The sequence below is a fragment of the Mandrillus leucophaeus genome, unplaced genomic scaffold (assembly GCF_000951045.1).
Source record: "Mandrillus leucophaeus isolate KB7577 unplaced genomic scaffold, Mleu.le_1.0 Scaffold376, whole genome shotgun sequence".
Lineage (NCBI taxonomy): Eukaryota > Metazoa > Chordata > Mammalia > Primates > Cercopithecidae > Mandrillus > Mandrillus leucophaeus.
Genome location: NW_012103987.1, coordinates 1,825,178 through 1,838,091, shown reverse-complemented (window position 1 = coordinate 1,838,091; position 12,914 = coordinate 1,825,178). Strand labels below are relative to the sequence as shown.

The 12,914-nt window shown below is 32.9% G+C and overlaps 1 protein-coding gene across 1 annotated transcript in view; it reads left to right on the top strand.

The window, feature by feature from the left end:
- Positions 1-12,914, top strand: part of PRKG1 (protein kinase, cGMP-dependent, type I) — a 1,334,865-nt gene that overhangs the window by 77,003 nt on the left and 1,244,948 nt on the right. Inside the window, exon 2 of the mRNA XM_011990275.1 lies at positions 2,056-2,222. Within this exon, the coding sequence (XP_011845665.1) occupies positions 2,056-2,222 (167 nt within the window). The remainder of the gene's footprint in view (positions 1-2,055; positions 2,223-12,914) is intronic.

Here is a 12,914-nt window from a genome sequence, read left to right as displayed (position 1 = left end):
TCTGACCAAAAAAAAAAAAAAAAAAATTAGGAAAGAGAAAATGTAATACAATTTGACCAAGATTAATTTCCTGAGTACCAAATAAGCTCAGATTCTTGGAAAAATAATCCCAGAACAGTAGATCTCAGGAGTCAATATGAAGAAGTGGTATGAAGGTGCCATTGCTATTCTTCAGACCAAGAGTGGTGAAGGTAATTATAAGGAGGAGTGAAGATAATACTGCAATTAATACTGCTACAACCTTTATCCCCTACCATTTACTGAAAGTAACATTTTATTCTTTGATCTTCACATATAAACCTATTAAGCTGGTATTTTTAAAATATCGTTTTGTAGATGATAACATGGAAATTCAGAAAAAAAAGTAAGAAAACCCACTCAAAATTTTTGAGGTGTCAGGGCTAGGATTGAAACCCAAATATATGCCTCTTCAAAACCTATGTTTTGTTTTCTGTGTGTGTGTGTGTGTGTGTGTGTGTGTTCAACATTTTAATAGGCACATACATTCTTACTCTAAAATCAATTTTGTATCCTGCATTTTCACTTAAAAATAATAGAAGAATTTCCTCCATGCCATTAACACTCCTCATAAACATAATTTTAATGGTAGCATAACATTCCATTCTAGGATTATTCTTCATAGTAATGAAATTTCAATTGTTTTTATTTTTATGTGTATCTTTGCACTACTTAAAACTGAATTATTACAAAACATAATGGTGAAGGCTAGGCTAGTTAGACTGAGGTCTAGATGAAAAGCATCCCAGAAATGGGGAGAGAAGACTAATGCTTTAGTCACTACTGCAGGTCATTTCCCTGGAAGCCACTTGCTAAGCAAGTGAGGACAAAGGTCAGTTTGTGTTTAATTTTTTTAAAATTAAGACTTTTAATATGACATTCTAAATGTGCTGTCTCCTCTCTGGATTGCTAAGGTCTTTGCTTTCATCTTATCCGGCTTCTGACTTCTCTGATAGTGCTCTGATTGTCCTCCTGATAAAACATTTCTTAATGTCTCTTCCACTTTGATTTTTGCATTCTTAGAAAGTCATTTGGAACTTCTTATCTGAGCAAATAAATATCCCAATGTTTTACGTTCTGCTAAAACTTTCTCATTAACTGCTGAATTCCAATTACAAAATTTATGAATATGTTTCCTACTGACTACCTGTATTGAATCCCATACCTAAAACGTGTTGCACTTCAAACATCTTGTTCAATAGAGTTTATTTGCCTGGTTACCTCAGTCTAAGCTGCTTGAGGAAAGAAATATTCTCTATAAAAGCATGGGACATGTATAAAGAACTGTTGCATTTCTACCAGTTGTTTCAAACAGCTAAGTAGGAGTCCAAGTCTTATCTTTTTTAATCCAAAATATTACTTGAGCAGTATTATCTCCCACCATTTACTGAAAGTAACATTATATTCACCAGTCTTCACACATAAAGCTATTGGGTTGGTGTTTTTTTAAATACTATTTATAAATGACTGGCATCTTAGTAGACACTGGGCATACAGTAAAAAAAAAAACAATTTTAAAATGATCTCTGCCTATGTGGAGCATAAAGTCTAGCAGAAGAGGCACATAAAAAATAAGTAAACATTTTTTTCTGTAATTGTGTATAGGGCAATACATTCCTGATGTTCTTTTACAAATATAAACAGTAGTAATAGCATTTGCTCTGGAGTTTTAAAGTTTTGTTCATATTTATTCTTAAACTAAATTACAAACTTTAATTTAAAGTATGTATCCATTGGTTTTCTGGCAATCTTTGTGATCAAGAAAAAGTCTAAAGCAAAATGAACTTGTTTGATTTTGTTTGTTGGTTGGTTGGTAGGTCACTTATTCATTAAATGATAGAGTACTTTAAAAAATTCTTAGTGCCCTTTTTTGCTGCCATGGAACTACTTTGTTCTCCAGTCTTCCAGAAAATTATTGGATTCCTAACAAGAAAATACATTTGTGGTGTGCCAGAGCACTGTATGGCTCTGCTAAACCTCACAAACTATGAAAGAGCTTGTCAGATGTGCCAGTAAATATTCCCTCTCTTGCCATAGGTCCAAGGATCTTATAAAGGAAGCTATCCTTGATAATGACTTTATGAAGAACTTGGAGCTGTCACAGATCCAGGAGATTGTGGATTGTATGTACCCGGTGGAGTATGGCAAGGACAGTTGCATCATCAAAGAAGGAGATGTGGGGTCACTGGTGTATGTCATGGAAGGTACGGTTTGTAACTCCAATCCTCTGACATTCAAATATTCCCTTTTCATCTTATCAGCTGCACACAGATGGCAATGCATTACATGGAAAATTCAATTTTTCCTTCTTTTATTGAGAAATTAGTTTGAAAAAAGTTGAAATACTACTTAGATACAGTCGTTAACTAATTATGTGAAGTGTTTGTGTTTAGAATATTAATATGAGAATCCACTATTTTGTCAGACATGGAAAAGTTAAAAATGTGAAAAAAGAAAGGTAGTTTATTACACTGAATATTCTGCATGCAGTCAGGTCACTGAGCTAACATACAAAGCTTCAGCAGAAGCTCAAGATCACTGGAAGTATTTTTGGTCCAATAATTTAAGCATCTTCAACTGTACTCTTAACTTTTAATATGTGACTAGTTTTCCTGCTTCTGTAAAAAGAAAATGTTTTTCATGTGTATGACAGAGGCAGATAGTAAAGATTGGATGGCATATTACCTGCCTAATTAATAGGAATGATAGCTTGTTTCATACATCCTGTAAAGACTAATATAGGAAGTGTTTTGAAACAAAATCTGAGGCACCCACTGTGTAAATATGTTTTATGCCTAGCTAATTTTTCATAATACTTATTTCTGACTTGAAATCTATAATAACATGTTTTTCTTTTGTGGGAAGAAAGTAGCTTGAGATAATGACTGAATCAGCTTGGAAGACAGTGAGTTCAGAAATACCTGTAATGTAAGACGGTGACATGTGAAAACCAGTTTCTTAGGTGGTGATTAATGTTTTATCCAAAACATTTGTGTGATAGCGTCCTATAATTATCAAACTTATAGGTCATTCAGAGAAACGGTGTATTTGGGCAAGTCACTTAATTTCTCTGTTTCACCTAACCAATTTGTGAAAAAAGAAGATATTCTTTCTTTCTGCCAGTGGTTTTCAACTGGCGATGATTCTGTCTCCCAGGAGACATTTGGTGATATCTGGAGACATTTTTGGTTGCCACAAAGGGGGTGATATTTGGGGTGCTGCTGACTTTCTAGGGGGTAAAGGCCAGGCATACTGCCCAAAAGAGTAGCTGCCCAGAACAAAGATTTATCTGGCTCAAAATGTCATTAGAGCCAACAGATGAAAAATCCTGCATTCTGCCTTTTTTATAGGATTGGTATAAAATGAGATAATTTGTATGAATGTTTAATGTAAAGTATAGAACACCACAACATAATAATAAGTATTATTATTTCTATTAAAATATTGACAGTATATAAGAAATATTCTTTCTTCTCAGCATGCATCTTTTATTTATTCTTTGTCATCTTTTTGGATATATGTTAGGCATTCAGTTTTTAAGTAGTAATTTCTATCATTTTTTCCCTTGTAGTTTTCACCCTCTATGTCAAAAATATAAAATTCTTCCAAGGCCAAAAATATTATTCATTTAGAATAATTAATAAATATTCATTTAGACTTTCTTCTGGTGACAAAACACAATAAACAAAAATACACATAATGTACACTTGGCAGAGAATTGCAAATAAAAGAGATGAAATTATAGGACAAGGCTATATGTGAATAGTGAGCAGAAAGGATGGAAAAGTGACAAAAATATATAGAGGTCAAGTATAGAATATAAAGATAGAGGCAATATCTTAAGAACTACTAACAATTAGAAACCACGTTTAAAGCACTTCTGAGATTATATCAGTAGCTTCATATGATATTATTTTTCAGATATTATATTGGTCAGCACCTTTTAATAAAACAGGTATTCTATAAAGGAAAGTATACTTTTGCTTCATCTGTTTTCAAATGCTAATTATTGCTATTTCATTCAAGAAACCACAATTTTGAACACCTGTGGATTCAACGTTCCTTCATCTTAAATATTTCTTACAAAAATAGATTCCCAAACAACCATGGAAATCATTTCTAAAATTTATTCATGTTGTCCCTTCTTACTAAGCCTAACTGAAAGTTTTCTAGCTATATTGGAAGAAGCTTGGGAATAATAGTTAATATTTGTTAATGTTTAGAAAATGCCCAACACACAGAGCATGCTTTTTCTAAATATTTTTTATATATAAAATTTATTTAAACCTCAATTCTGTCAGGTAAAGGCTAATATTTATTATTCCATTTTGTAGATGAGGAGTCTGAGGATTAATGTGGTTAAGTAATTTGCCCAGGTCTCCCAACTAGTTTGTAGTAGAGTCAGGATTGATACCCAGGCTATTTGGATTCATAGCTTAAACTGTTACCTATGGGGCTGTGTATTAGTCAGAGGTCTCCAGAAAAGCAGAACAAATAGGATGTGTGTGTATATATACAGTGAGAAGGAGATTTATTTTAAGGAATTGGTTTATGTGATTGTGGAGGCTGGCAAGTCCAAAATCTACAGGGTAAGGCCCATTGGTCAGAGATGCTACAATTCGAGTCTGAAAGCCATCTGCTGATAGAATTTCCTCTTGCTAGGGGAAAAGTGGGACTTTTTTCTATTCAACTGATTGGATGAGGCTTGCCCACATTATTGGAGGGTGATCAGCTTTACTCAATGTCTATTCATTTAGATGTTACTAAAGAGTATCTTCACCAAAACGTCTACAGTAGAATAATGTTTGAGCAACTTTCTGGTATTGTGACCTATCCAAGTTGACATGTAAAATTGAACATCACAAGTCAATCGACCCCTTGTCAACTTGGCACGTGTACATATCTTCTTAAACCACATTTAATTTTCAAATAAAGACAAGAACAAGGTCATACTTCCACCTAACATGATTCAACAACCCTGTGTGCAACTGCGAATTTACTAACCCTTTCCCCAAAAGAAGACACAAAGTTCTTGGGTGATGTTTATTCATCTCATTGCTATCCCATAGCTTAAGTACTATGATGTGAAGTTAACAACACTTAAATACTATGATATAAAGTCAATACATCTTATACTACATGATAAGGAGATAAGAGAGGGAAGCAAACAAAGATGTTTGATGCAAACACACACACACACACACACACACACACACACACACACACACACACACCAATATAACAAAATAAGATAGAAATACTCATGATAGACGATATTGCTTCCCCAGGTAAGTATACTAATATTTTCCCCATTGCTTCATGATAATTTTAATACATTTTCTTTATCTTCCTTTTATTGCTGGATTGACTAAACAGCACGTTATCTTAATTATCCTTTTAAAAACAGAGTTCTAAATAATGTATCAATATTCAGAGTCACAGCTTTTGCAATGATGTTGATTGCCTTCAGAGTCACAGCTTTTGCAATGTTGTTGATTGCCTTCAGTTAAACTCAATAAAATGACTACAATTTTATAACCTGATGCCGATCTTTCCCTAAATGGTAATTCTAGCCAGCTCAGTGTAACTTTAGCAGGTCTTGTGCTAATAGCCTTATGTCAAAATAATTTAAAATTTAAAAACGATCATTTAAATTTTAAAAAGTTTTAATTGAGGAAATGTTTCATTGTATAATTAGTTCAATCTTCTCAAAATTTCGGTAGCAATGTTTTTGATATAGATTCTTTGTTATCTGTGAACATTAATATTTATAAAGAGTATACCATGGAAACAATGAATGAATAGGCTGTAAAGGATCTTCCACAAACTTGCTTGCTATCAACATGTTCAGCAAAACACCCAGGGAGTTTATGTGGAAAATCAGTCCAAGTCTTCCTGTCTCTCTTTAGTGAAATTAAGTGGTCTTCATAAAATGATGTGCCTTACAAATTTTTTTGTTTTCATCCCGGACAGTGTTCCAAGTATTATTGCATACCTAAATGCCAAAGGTTCTTACAGTTTTAACAAAGAGAATACTCATATGGTAAGACTTTATTAATTAGGATGACTGGGAAAGAGTCATCTGGGTGTAGTATGCATACATTATCATGTATTTTCAAGCAAGATGAGTTCAGATACTTAAAAGTGCTACCTAGAAGTTTCAATTTCAAGTTTTGATCAACGTTGTTTTGGAATTAACTTTTTAAGGCAGTAGTGTAAGTAGATTATATTGCTTAAAGCTCATTTTATGTTTTAATTATGTTAATATATTTTAGTGAGTCTCACAGAATATTTGGATACAGTTTATTTTCTTAAACAGGTAGACGTTGGCCTTGATTATGAGGTAGCATATGTTAATACCCTTATATTCTTGTTTTCCTTTTTTATTATAAAGATAAACTTCAGTCTACATTCATTCAAAATAAAACAGACTCTGATTTAGTGATTTATAGTTGCTGATGTGTTATTTGGAGGTGAATTTTACCTAATATTCTAGTATTGAAAATGTCTAATTTATACCTATTATAGTGATTGATTTGCTTAGAGATATTGGTTTTGTTCATATTATGTGATGTTTCATAGTGGAAGCAGATAAATTTCATTTTAATTTTTGAAATGGCAAGTGTCAGTTTAGTGTCCTTTGACTATTGGTTATTTTAAGGTAAACTTTTTTGATGAAATCATCAATTCTCTTTTTGCATTTCAAATTTTATTTAATTTAAATTAACTTGTTTTGTTTTATTCGTTTAATTGATGTACAATAGTTGTAAATAGTCATGTAGACATGGTGATGTTTTGATACATGGAATGTACAGTGACCACATCAGGGTAATTAGCATATCTATCATCTCAAACATTTTTCGTTTTCTTTGTGTTAGGAACATTCAATATCCTCCTTGTAGCTGTTTGGAAGTATATAATATAGTATCATTATCTGTAGTCATCCTACAACCCTATAGAATACTAGAACTTGCCAATTTTTTTCATGAGGTGCTTATTAATGATAATAACTTTTGTTAGTTACTCATATGCCCGGTACTGTTTAGTCACTTTCTAGGTCTTAAAATTTTAATTCTCATAATGACCTTAAGAGATAGGCATTCTGTTATCTACATGTTAATAAATGGGAAACTGATGCCTGGAGAAGTTAATAACTTGGCCAAGACTAGGCAATCAGTATGTTGAAATATGCATCTTGGCCATGGACTCCCCATGCCTAAGGACTATGCGGTGCTAACTTTTGAAGTACTGATTAGAAGTACTGTTGTTACATGTTTATTATGTGTACTCCAGCTTGAGGAGCTCATAAAAGATGCATAGCTTTAAACCATGAGATTAAAAAATGATCTATTTGCAAGAAATAAAACTTGAACAGCAATAGTTCAAAAAGAAAAAAATTCAAGATATTTCCTATAAGTACTTCTTAGGCCTCTCTGCATCCTTTGAATATGAAACTTCTTACTGACCTCTCTGTAGATCATCTGGCATCCATTCCTCTTCTCTTATTAGTTCCTTTTTTCTTATTGAAAGAATGGCTATGATTTGGCTTAATTCTTGGTCCACCTCTGCGTCCTTATTGTTTAGAATTAAACTCTACCATGTACCTTGGAGGCCCTATTTTCTATCTACAATCAATAGCATTGATTTTGTTTTTCTCACTGGTTTCATTTTTATTTTATTTTTTTTAAGAAGGAACAATTCTTTCAAGTTATTACACAAATGACTCTTTTAACGGATCATTTGTATACTAACTCTAAGTGTTATGTGGTTATTCACATCGACTCTCAAAAGACTAGACTCTCATTTCTGTTGGTATTGAACTGAGACTTCACTTATAAAGATTTGCTTCCTTTTCCAGTAAGTTGGTTGATACAATGTGGTCTGCCTGTTATGCTGATGCTCAACACTATTTGTTATTCAGGGTGGACGTGAATCATGCTAACCACCATCAACAGTAAACTTATGCCACTTCAAACTACAAGTTCTATTTTCCCTTCCCAAACATGTTTTACTGTCTTTACACAATTAAATGATGTAATGAACGCTGACATTCAAAGAGGGATTTTGTATAAAATTGAATGTTAAAAATGAGCCTTTCGATATCAGATGGCATTCAAAACACTACCTGAGAGTGTGAAGGAATTGAATGCATTTTCATATTGATTAGCTCTCAGTAAATTTAACATGAGAAACAGGTCATTTTATTCTTACAATCAGATGTTGCCTTTTGGCCTTATGAGTTTTTCCTGTTAATCTAAAAGCTATCTTTAGAACAGTTGAAATACAAATGTACTTAAAGCTATTCTTGCAACTCCTTTATGGGACCAAGCTTACAATGTTACTGTTAAAGAGAAAGCTTGTGTACTACTTACATAAAAACAAAACAAAACACCTAATTATAAGAGGTTATCATAAATAAGGAGAGTCTTGAAGCACTAAATGTGAATATTAAGATGCGTTTTAGTTATTGAGGTCGTGGCAAAGGCAGGGATGTGAAATATTTAGATGCCATGTAGGTATCGTGTTCATTTTGGGGTGCCTTGCTTCAGAAAGGACTTTAATATACTTGAGCAAGTTGAGGAAGCATAAAATGTATTTAAAATAATTGATAATATTTCATGGACAGATTTAGGAAGAAAGGATAACTGTTTTTAAGTGCTGAAAACACAGTCACATGGGGAAGTATTCTGCATAAATCTAGATGGCCAAAGAAGAAATGCAGGTTATAGTGAAGTCTAAATTGAGTCAACTTGAGAATCAACATTTTGCTAATTAAAAATGGACCAAAAGTGAAATGAGCAGCCTGATGTGATGGCAAGAACCTTATCTCATGAGGCATGCTAGAGGTGACTACATAGCATCTGCTTAGAGAAAGTTTGTGTGGGTTGAGGAGGGATTCCTTGTGGCTGAACCATAATGTATCTCCTGTATTTTTCACAAACTCCAATACTCTGAGTCTGTAAATCTGTGAACTAATACTCTACAAGTTACCTTATAAGAGCCTAGCCCTCAAAAGGTTTCTTCTTGTAAATCCTTTCCTATAGGTAATGTACATGTTTAGTTTTGAATGTTCTTTTACTTATATAAATCTAATAATTTTGCATGTATTCTTCTACCACTTAATTGTCTTGTTCAGTATTATGTTCCATTGTATAACCCAATTTATTGATACTTTCTGCTATTGATGGTATCCTGAATCATTTTCTGTTATTTTGCTCTCCCAAATTGTGCTTGTGTAAGCAGTGTTAATGGTGAATCCTTATAAATATGTTCAGTAATTTCTCTAGTGTGTATAAATAGAATTAGAATTCCTGGGTCTTAATGTATGTGAATCTTCAAATTTTTAAAATAATACCAACTTACTTTCCAAAGTGGTTTTATCTGATTATACCTGATTGTAACTTATGCCTAAGTTTTCTGATTGTCCCTCACATCCAGGACAATTTATATTGACAAACATTTAAATTTTACCTATCTGGTGGATGGGAAATGGCACCTGGTGATCTTAATTTTCATCTTCTTAGGTATGAATGAGGTTGTGACTATTTGTGTTTCTTCCATGAAAAGTCTGTTATTGTCCTCTCCTTTTTTTTTTACTGTTGGGGGGATGGCTTTACATACATTGGAACTTAATCCTTATCGAAGTTACACGCATTGCAGATATCTCTCCTATCTATGGCTTGTATTTCTATTCTTCTGTGACATATTCTGATGAACAGAAATTATTAATTTTAACGTAGTCAGATATATCAGTCTTCCTCTTGGTTTGTGATTTTTGTATGTTTTTAAAGAAATCCTGTTAACCAGTGTTTTTCATGCTCGTGTGTGTGTGTGTGTGTGCACACGCGCATGTGTGTGTCCGTGAAGGTACTTTCATAGCTTAGTTATGTGAGGTTCATAGCTTAGATTATCTCTACATTGATAATCGAAAGAGTAGTTGTACTTTTCAAAGTAGGAGGCCTGAAAAACCATACATTTTTGCTTTTATGTTCTTTTTGCAATATATTTTAAGAATTCTTTATAAATTGTCCTTTGGGACAGTAAATATGCTTTTGAATATACTTGATGACAGCAATTTCTTTTCCTGTGATAGTGGATTTTATATTTGGAAATAATCACAAGTCATTTAGTGACAGATTTGATGAATAGGAGTAGGTGATTAAGCTGAGTAATACAGTTTTATTTTATTTTTATTTTTGGCTAAAATATATAAGAATGTGTGTATATGTACCGTTAGAAAGTAATGGTATTTGTTGTACAAGTTAAGAATTGACCAGATGTTTTACTCTAGAACATCATTATTGAAAAAGTGACATATTTTGAAGGATAATGTTCTTAATACTTATCTGGTTACTAAGTCCTTGTGAGATTTTTAAAAATATAGCCTTATCTCATTGTGGTTCTACTAATGTATAGTTCTCAAATTCTTTCTAAGGTATTACTAGTGGAAATTAGTTTATTACACTAGGAAGAGGCTTAGTGTGGCTTTTCTTATTTTGGAAGTCTCCTGAAAGCTAAAATGTTTGAAAATTGCTGTAGTTGTTTTGAGATGATGGTTGAAATGCCATCAATTTTTTTTTCAAAAAAATCAATCTGACATTAATAAGGCAAATTATGGGTCACATTAAAAAGGTACACATTTTTCCCTTCTTATTCTTACTTCAACCAGTTATTTATTTTATTTCTTTGCTTTCTCATTTTGCTAAGATATCAATCTCTCCGTTCTTCATTTTGAGGAATGCCAGATTGGAAATTTTAAAAGTGTATATATATATATTTTTTTTGGTAAAAATTAGAAACAAAACAGCAGAGCTGAAAAAGTAAAAAGTGAGAAGAAAATGTGGATTAGTACTTTTTGGCAATGGTGTAATAACACATTGATTTCTTGCTAATGAGGTAAAATTTACTTCAGCCACCATTACATAACTGTTGAAGAGTTTGCATGCTGAACACTTCACACAATCTACAATTGTTATGTGTTCATTTTAAAAATACACATAGATATATTTCTTCAGGGACTTTAACATGATTTTCAATGATTTCTTTGTGGAACTGGATAGACTAATGCTTTTAATATCCATCCCTCTAATGAGAAAGCCTTGAATATTTAGTAATTGTTTTGGCACACTGTCCAAGGGCAGGACAGATAGGAGCCACTTCCCAGCGCAGGGGAGCTTACTGGTGTGGCTGCCATGGCAACAGTCTACCCCACCCCCACCACAGAGAACATCAGAATTGGTCTCTGAAGTTCTTACTTGAATTCTCCCATGTCTCTACATTTGAGAAACACAGGCTGTAGTTGCACCTACTTCATCTGAATTTAACTACTATAGCTTTAGAAAGCTTCAGTCTGAATCTGATCTTTATATTTAGGTCCTTCTATAAACTCCTTTCTGATAAAATGAAAATATTTTTGTGCTAAGACTCCAAAAGTAGTACACAGATATTTAGAATTATGGTGGATGACTTAAAATGGTATTAAAATCAGTCTGAGAATTCACACTTTATGTGTATTTAAAATATCAAGGAATTATTATTATGTAGTTACATTAATGATTTGTATAATTTTTTAGCCTAATTTTAGTCAATTTGTCTAATTGAATTAGACAAATCTTTTATTTGTCTAATTCATCCAACTTTACTGAAGTGGATATTTTTCCATGTATCACAAAACACCCATAAGTTATTCATAAAAATATATAGGAGCAGATGCTTTTATTTTATTTTAAATGTTATTTTATTGGTTTTGAGACAGGGTCTCTCTCTGTCTCCCATGCTGGAATTCAGCGGCTGGATCATAGCTCACTGCAACCTTGAACTCCTGGGTTCAAGCAATCCTCCTGCCTTTGCCTCTTGAGCAGCTAAGACTACAGGTTCATGTCACCATACCCACCTATGTTTTTGGATTTTTTTTGTAGAAATGGGCTCTCACTATGTTACACAGGCTGTTCTCAAACTGCTGGCCTGAGGTGATTCTCTCGCCTCAGCCTCTCAAAGTTTTGGGATTACAGAAATAATCCACCAAGCAGACCTGCAAATGCTTTTAAACCCAAATAGTAATCTCAGCTACACAGGAGGCTGAGGCAGGAGAATCTCTTGAACTTTGGAGGCGGAGGCTGGGGAGAGCCAAGATCACACCGTTACATTCCAGCCTGAGCAATGAGACTGAAATTCTGTCTCATACAAAAACAGAAACAAAAACAGAACACAAATAGAGTATTTACTTTCTATTTGCTATTCACTGTCTGTGTAGTTGAACAAGAACAGTTAAGTTACTCTGTACACTGTTCAATATAAAAGCTAATTAAATTACCTTAGTCATTTATTAATAGCAAAGCTTTATTAGGAAAAGCATCTGGTGAAGGTTGTCAAACTCTTATGAAGATGATTTTCCATTTCACAAATATGTAATTGTATATTTACTAAGGAAAACCAAAGCTTCCCACAAAATCATAAATGAAGTCAATGTGTATAAAATTTTCCTTTTAAAATTAAGCAGGCTTCTTTAAAAGATCTTTTATTCCCACTGGAAAAAAGAAGGGTGTGAACATTTATTTCCTGTAGAGTTTAATTAATAGCCTATTGTAATAACTTTCACTTAAAGCCTTTCACACATATGCATCAAAGAAGTTTTTTTTTTTTAATTTTTATGGCTGGAAGAACATAATTCAGTGTTACATGTTACACTTTATATTCAAATCATGCAGATCATATTTACAGAATATTATTTTACATTACTTTTCTATTACATTGCATTTAATCCTGTTTTAGAATATTTAATAAGTTCAGCAACATTCCTGATATAGATTTGTGCGATCCTTGATGGTTCACTCAATGACGGTACATGCCCTCAATTTAAAACCAGTAAAAAAAAAAAAAAAGATTTGTAATAACTT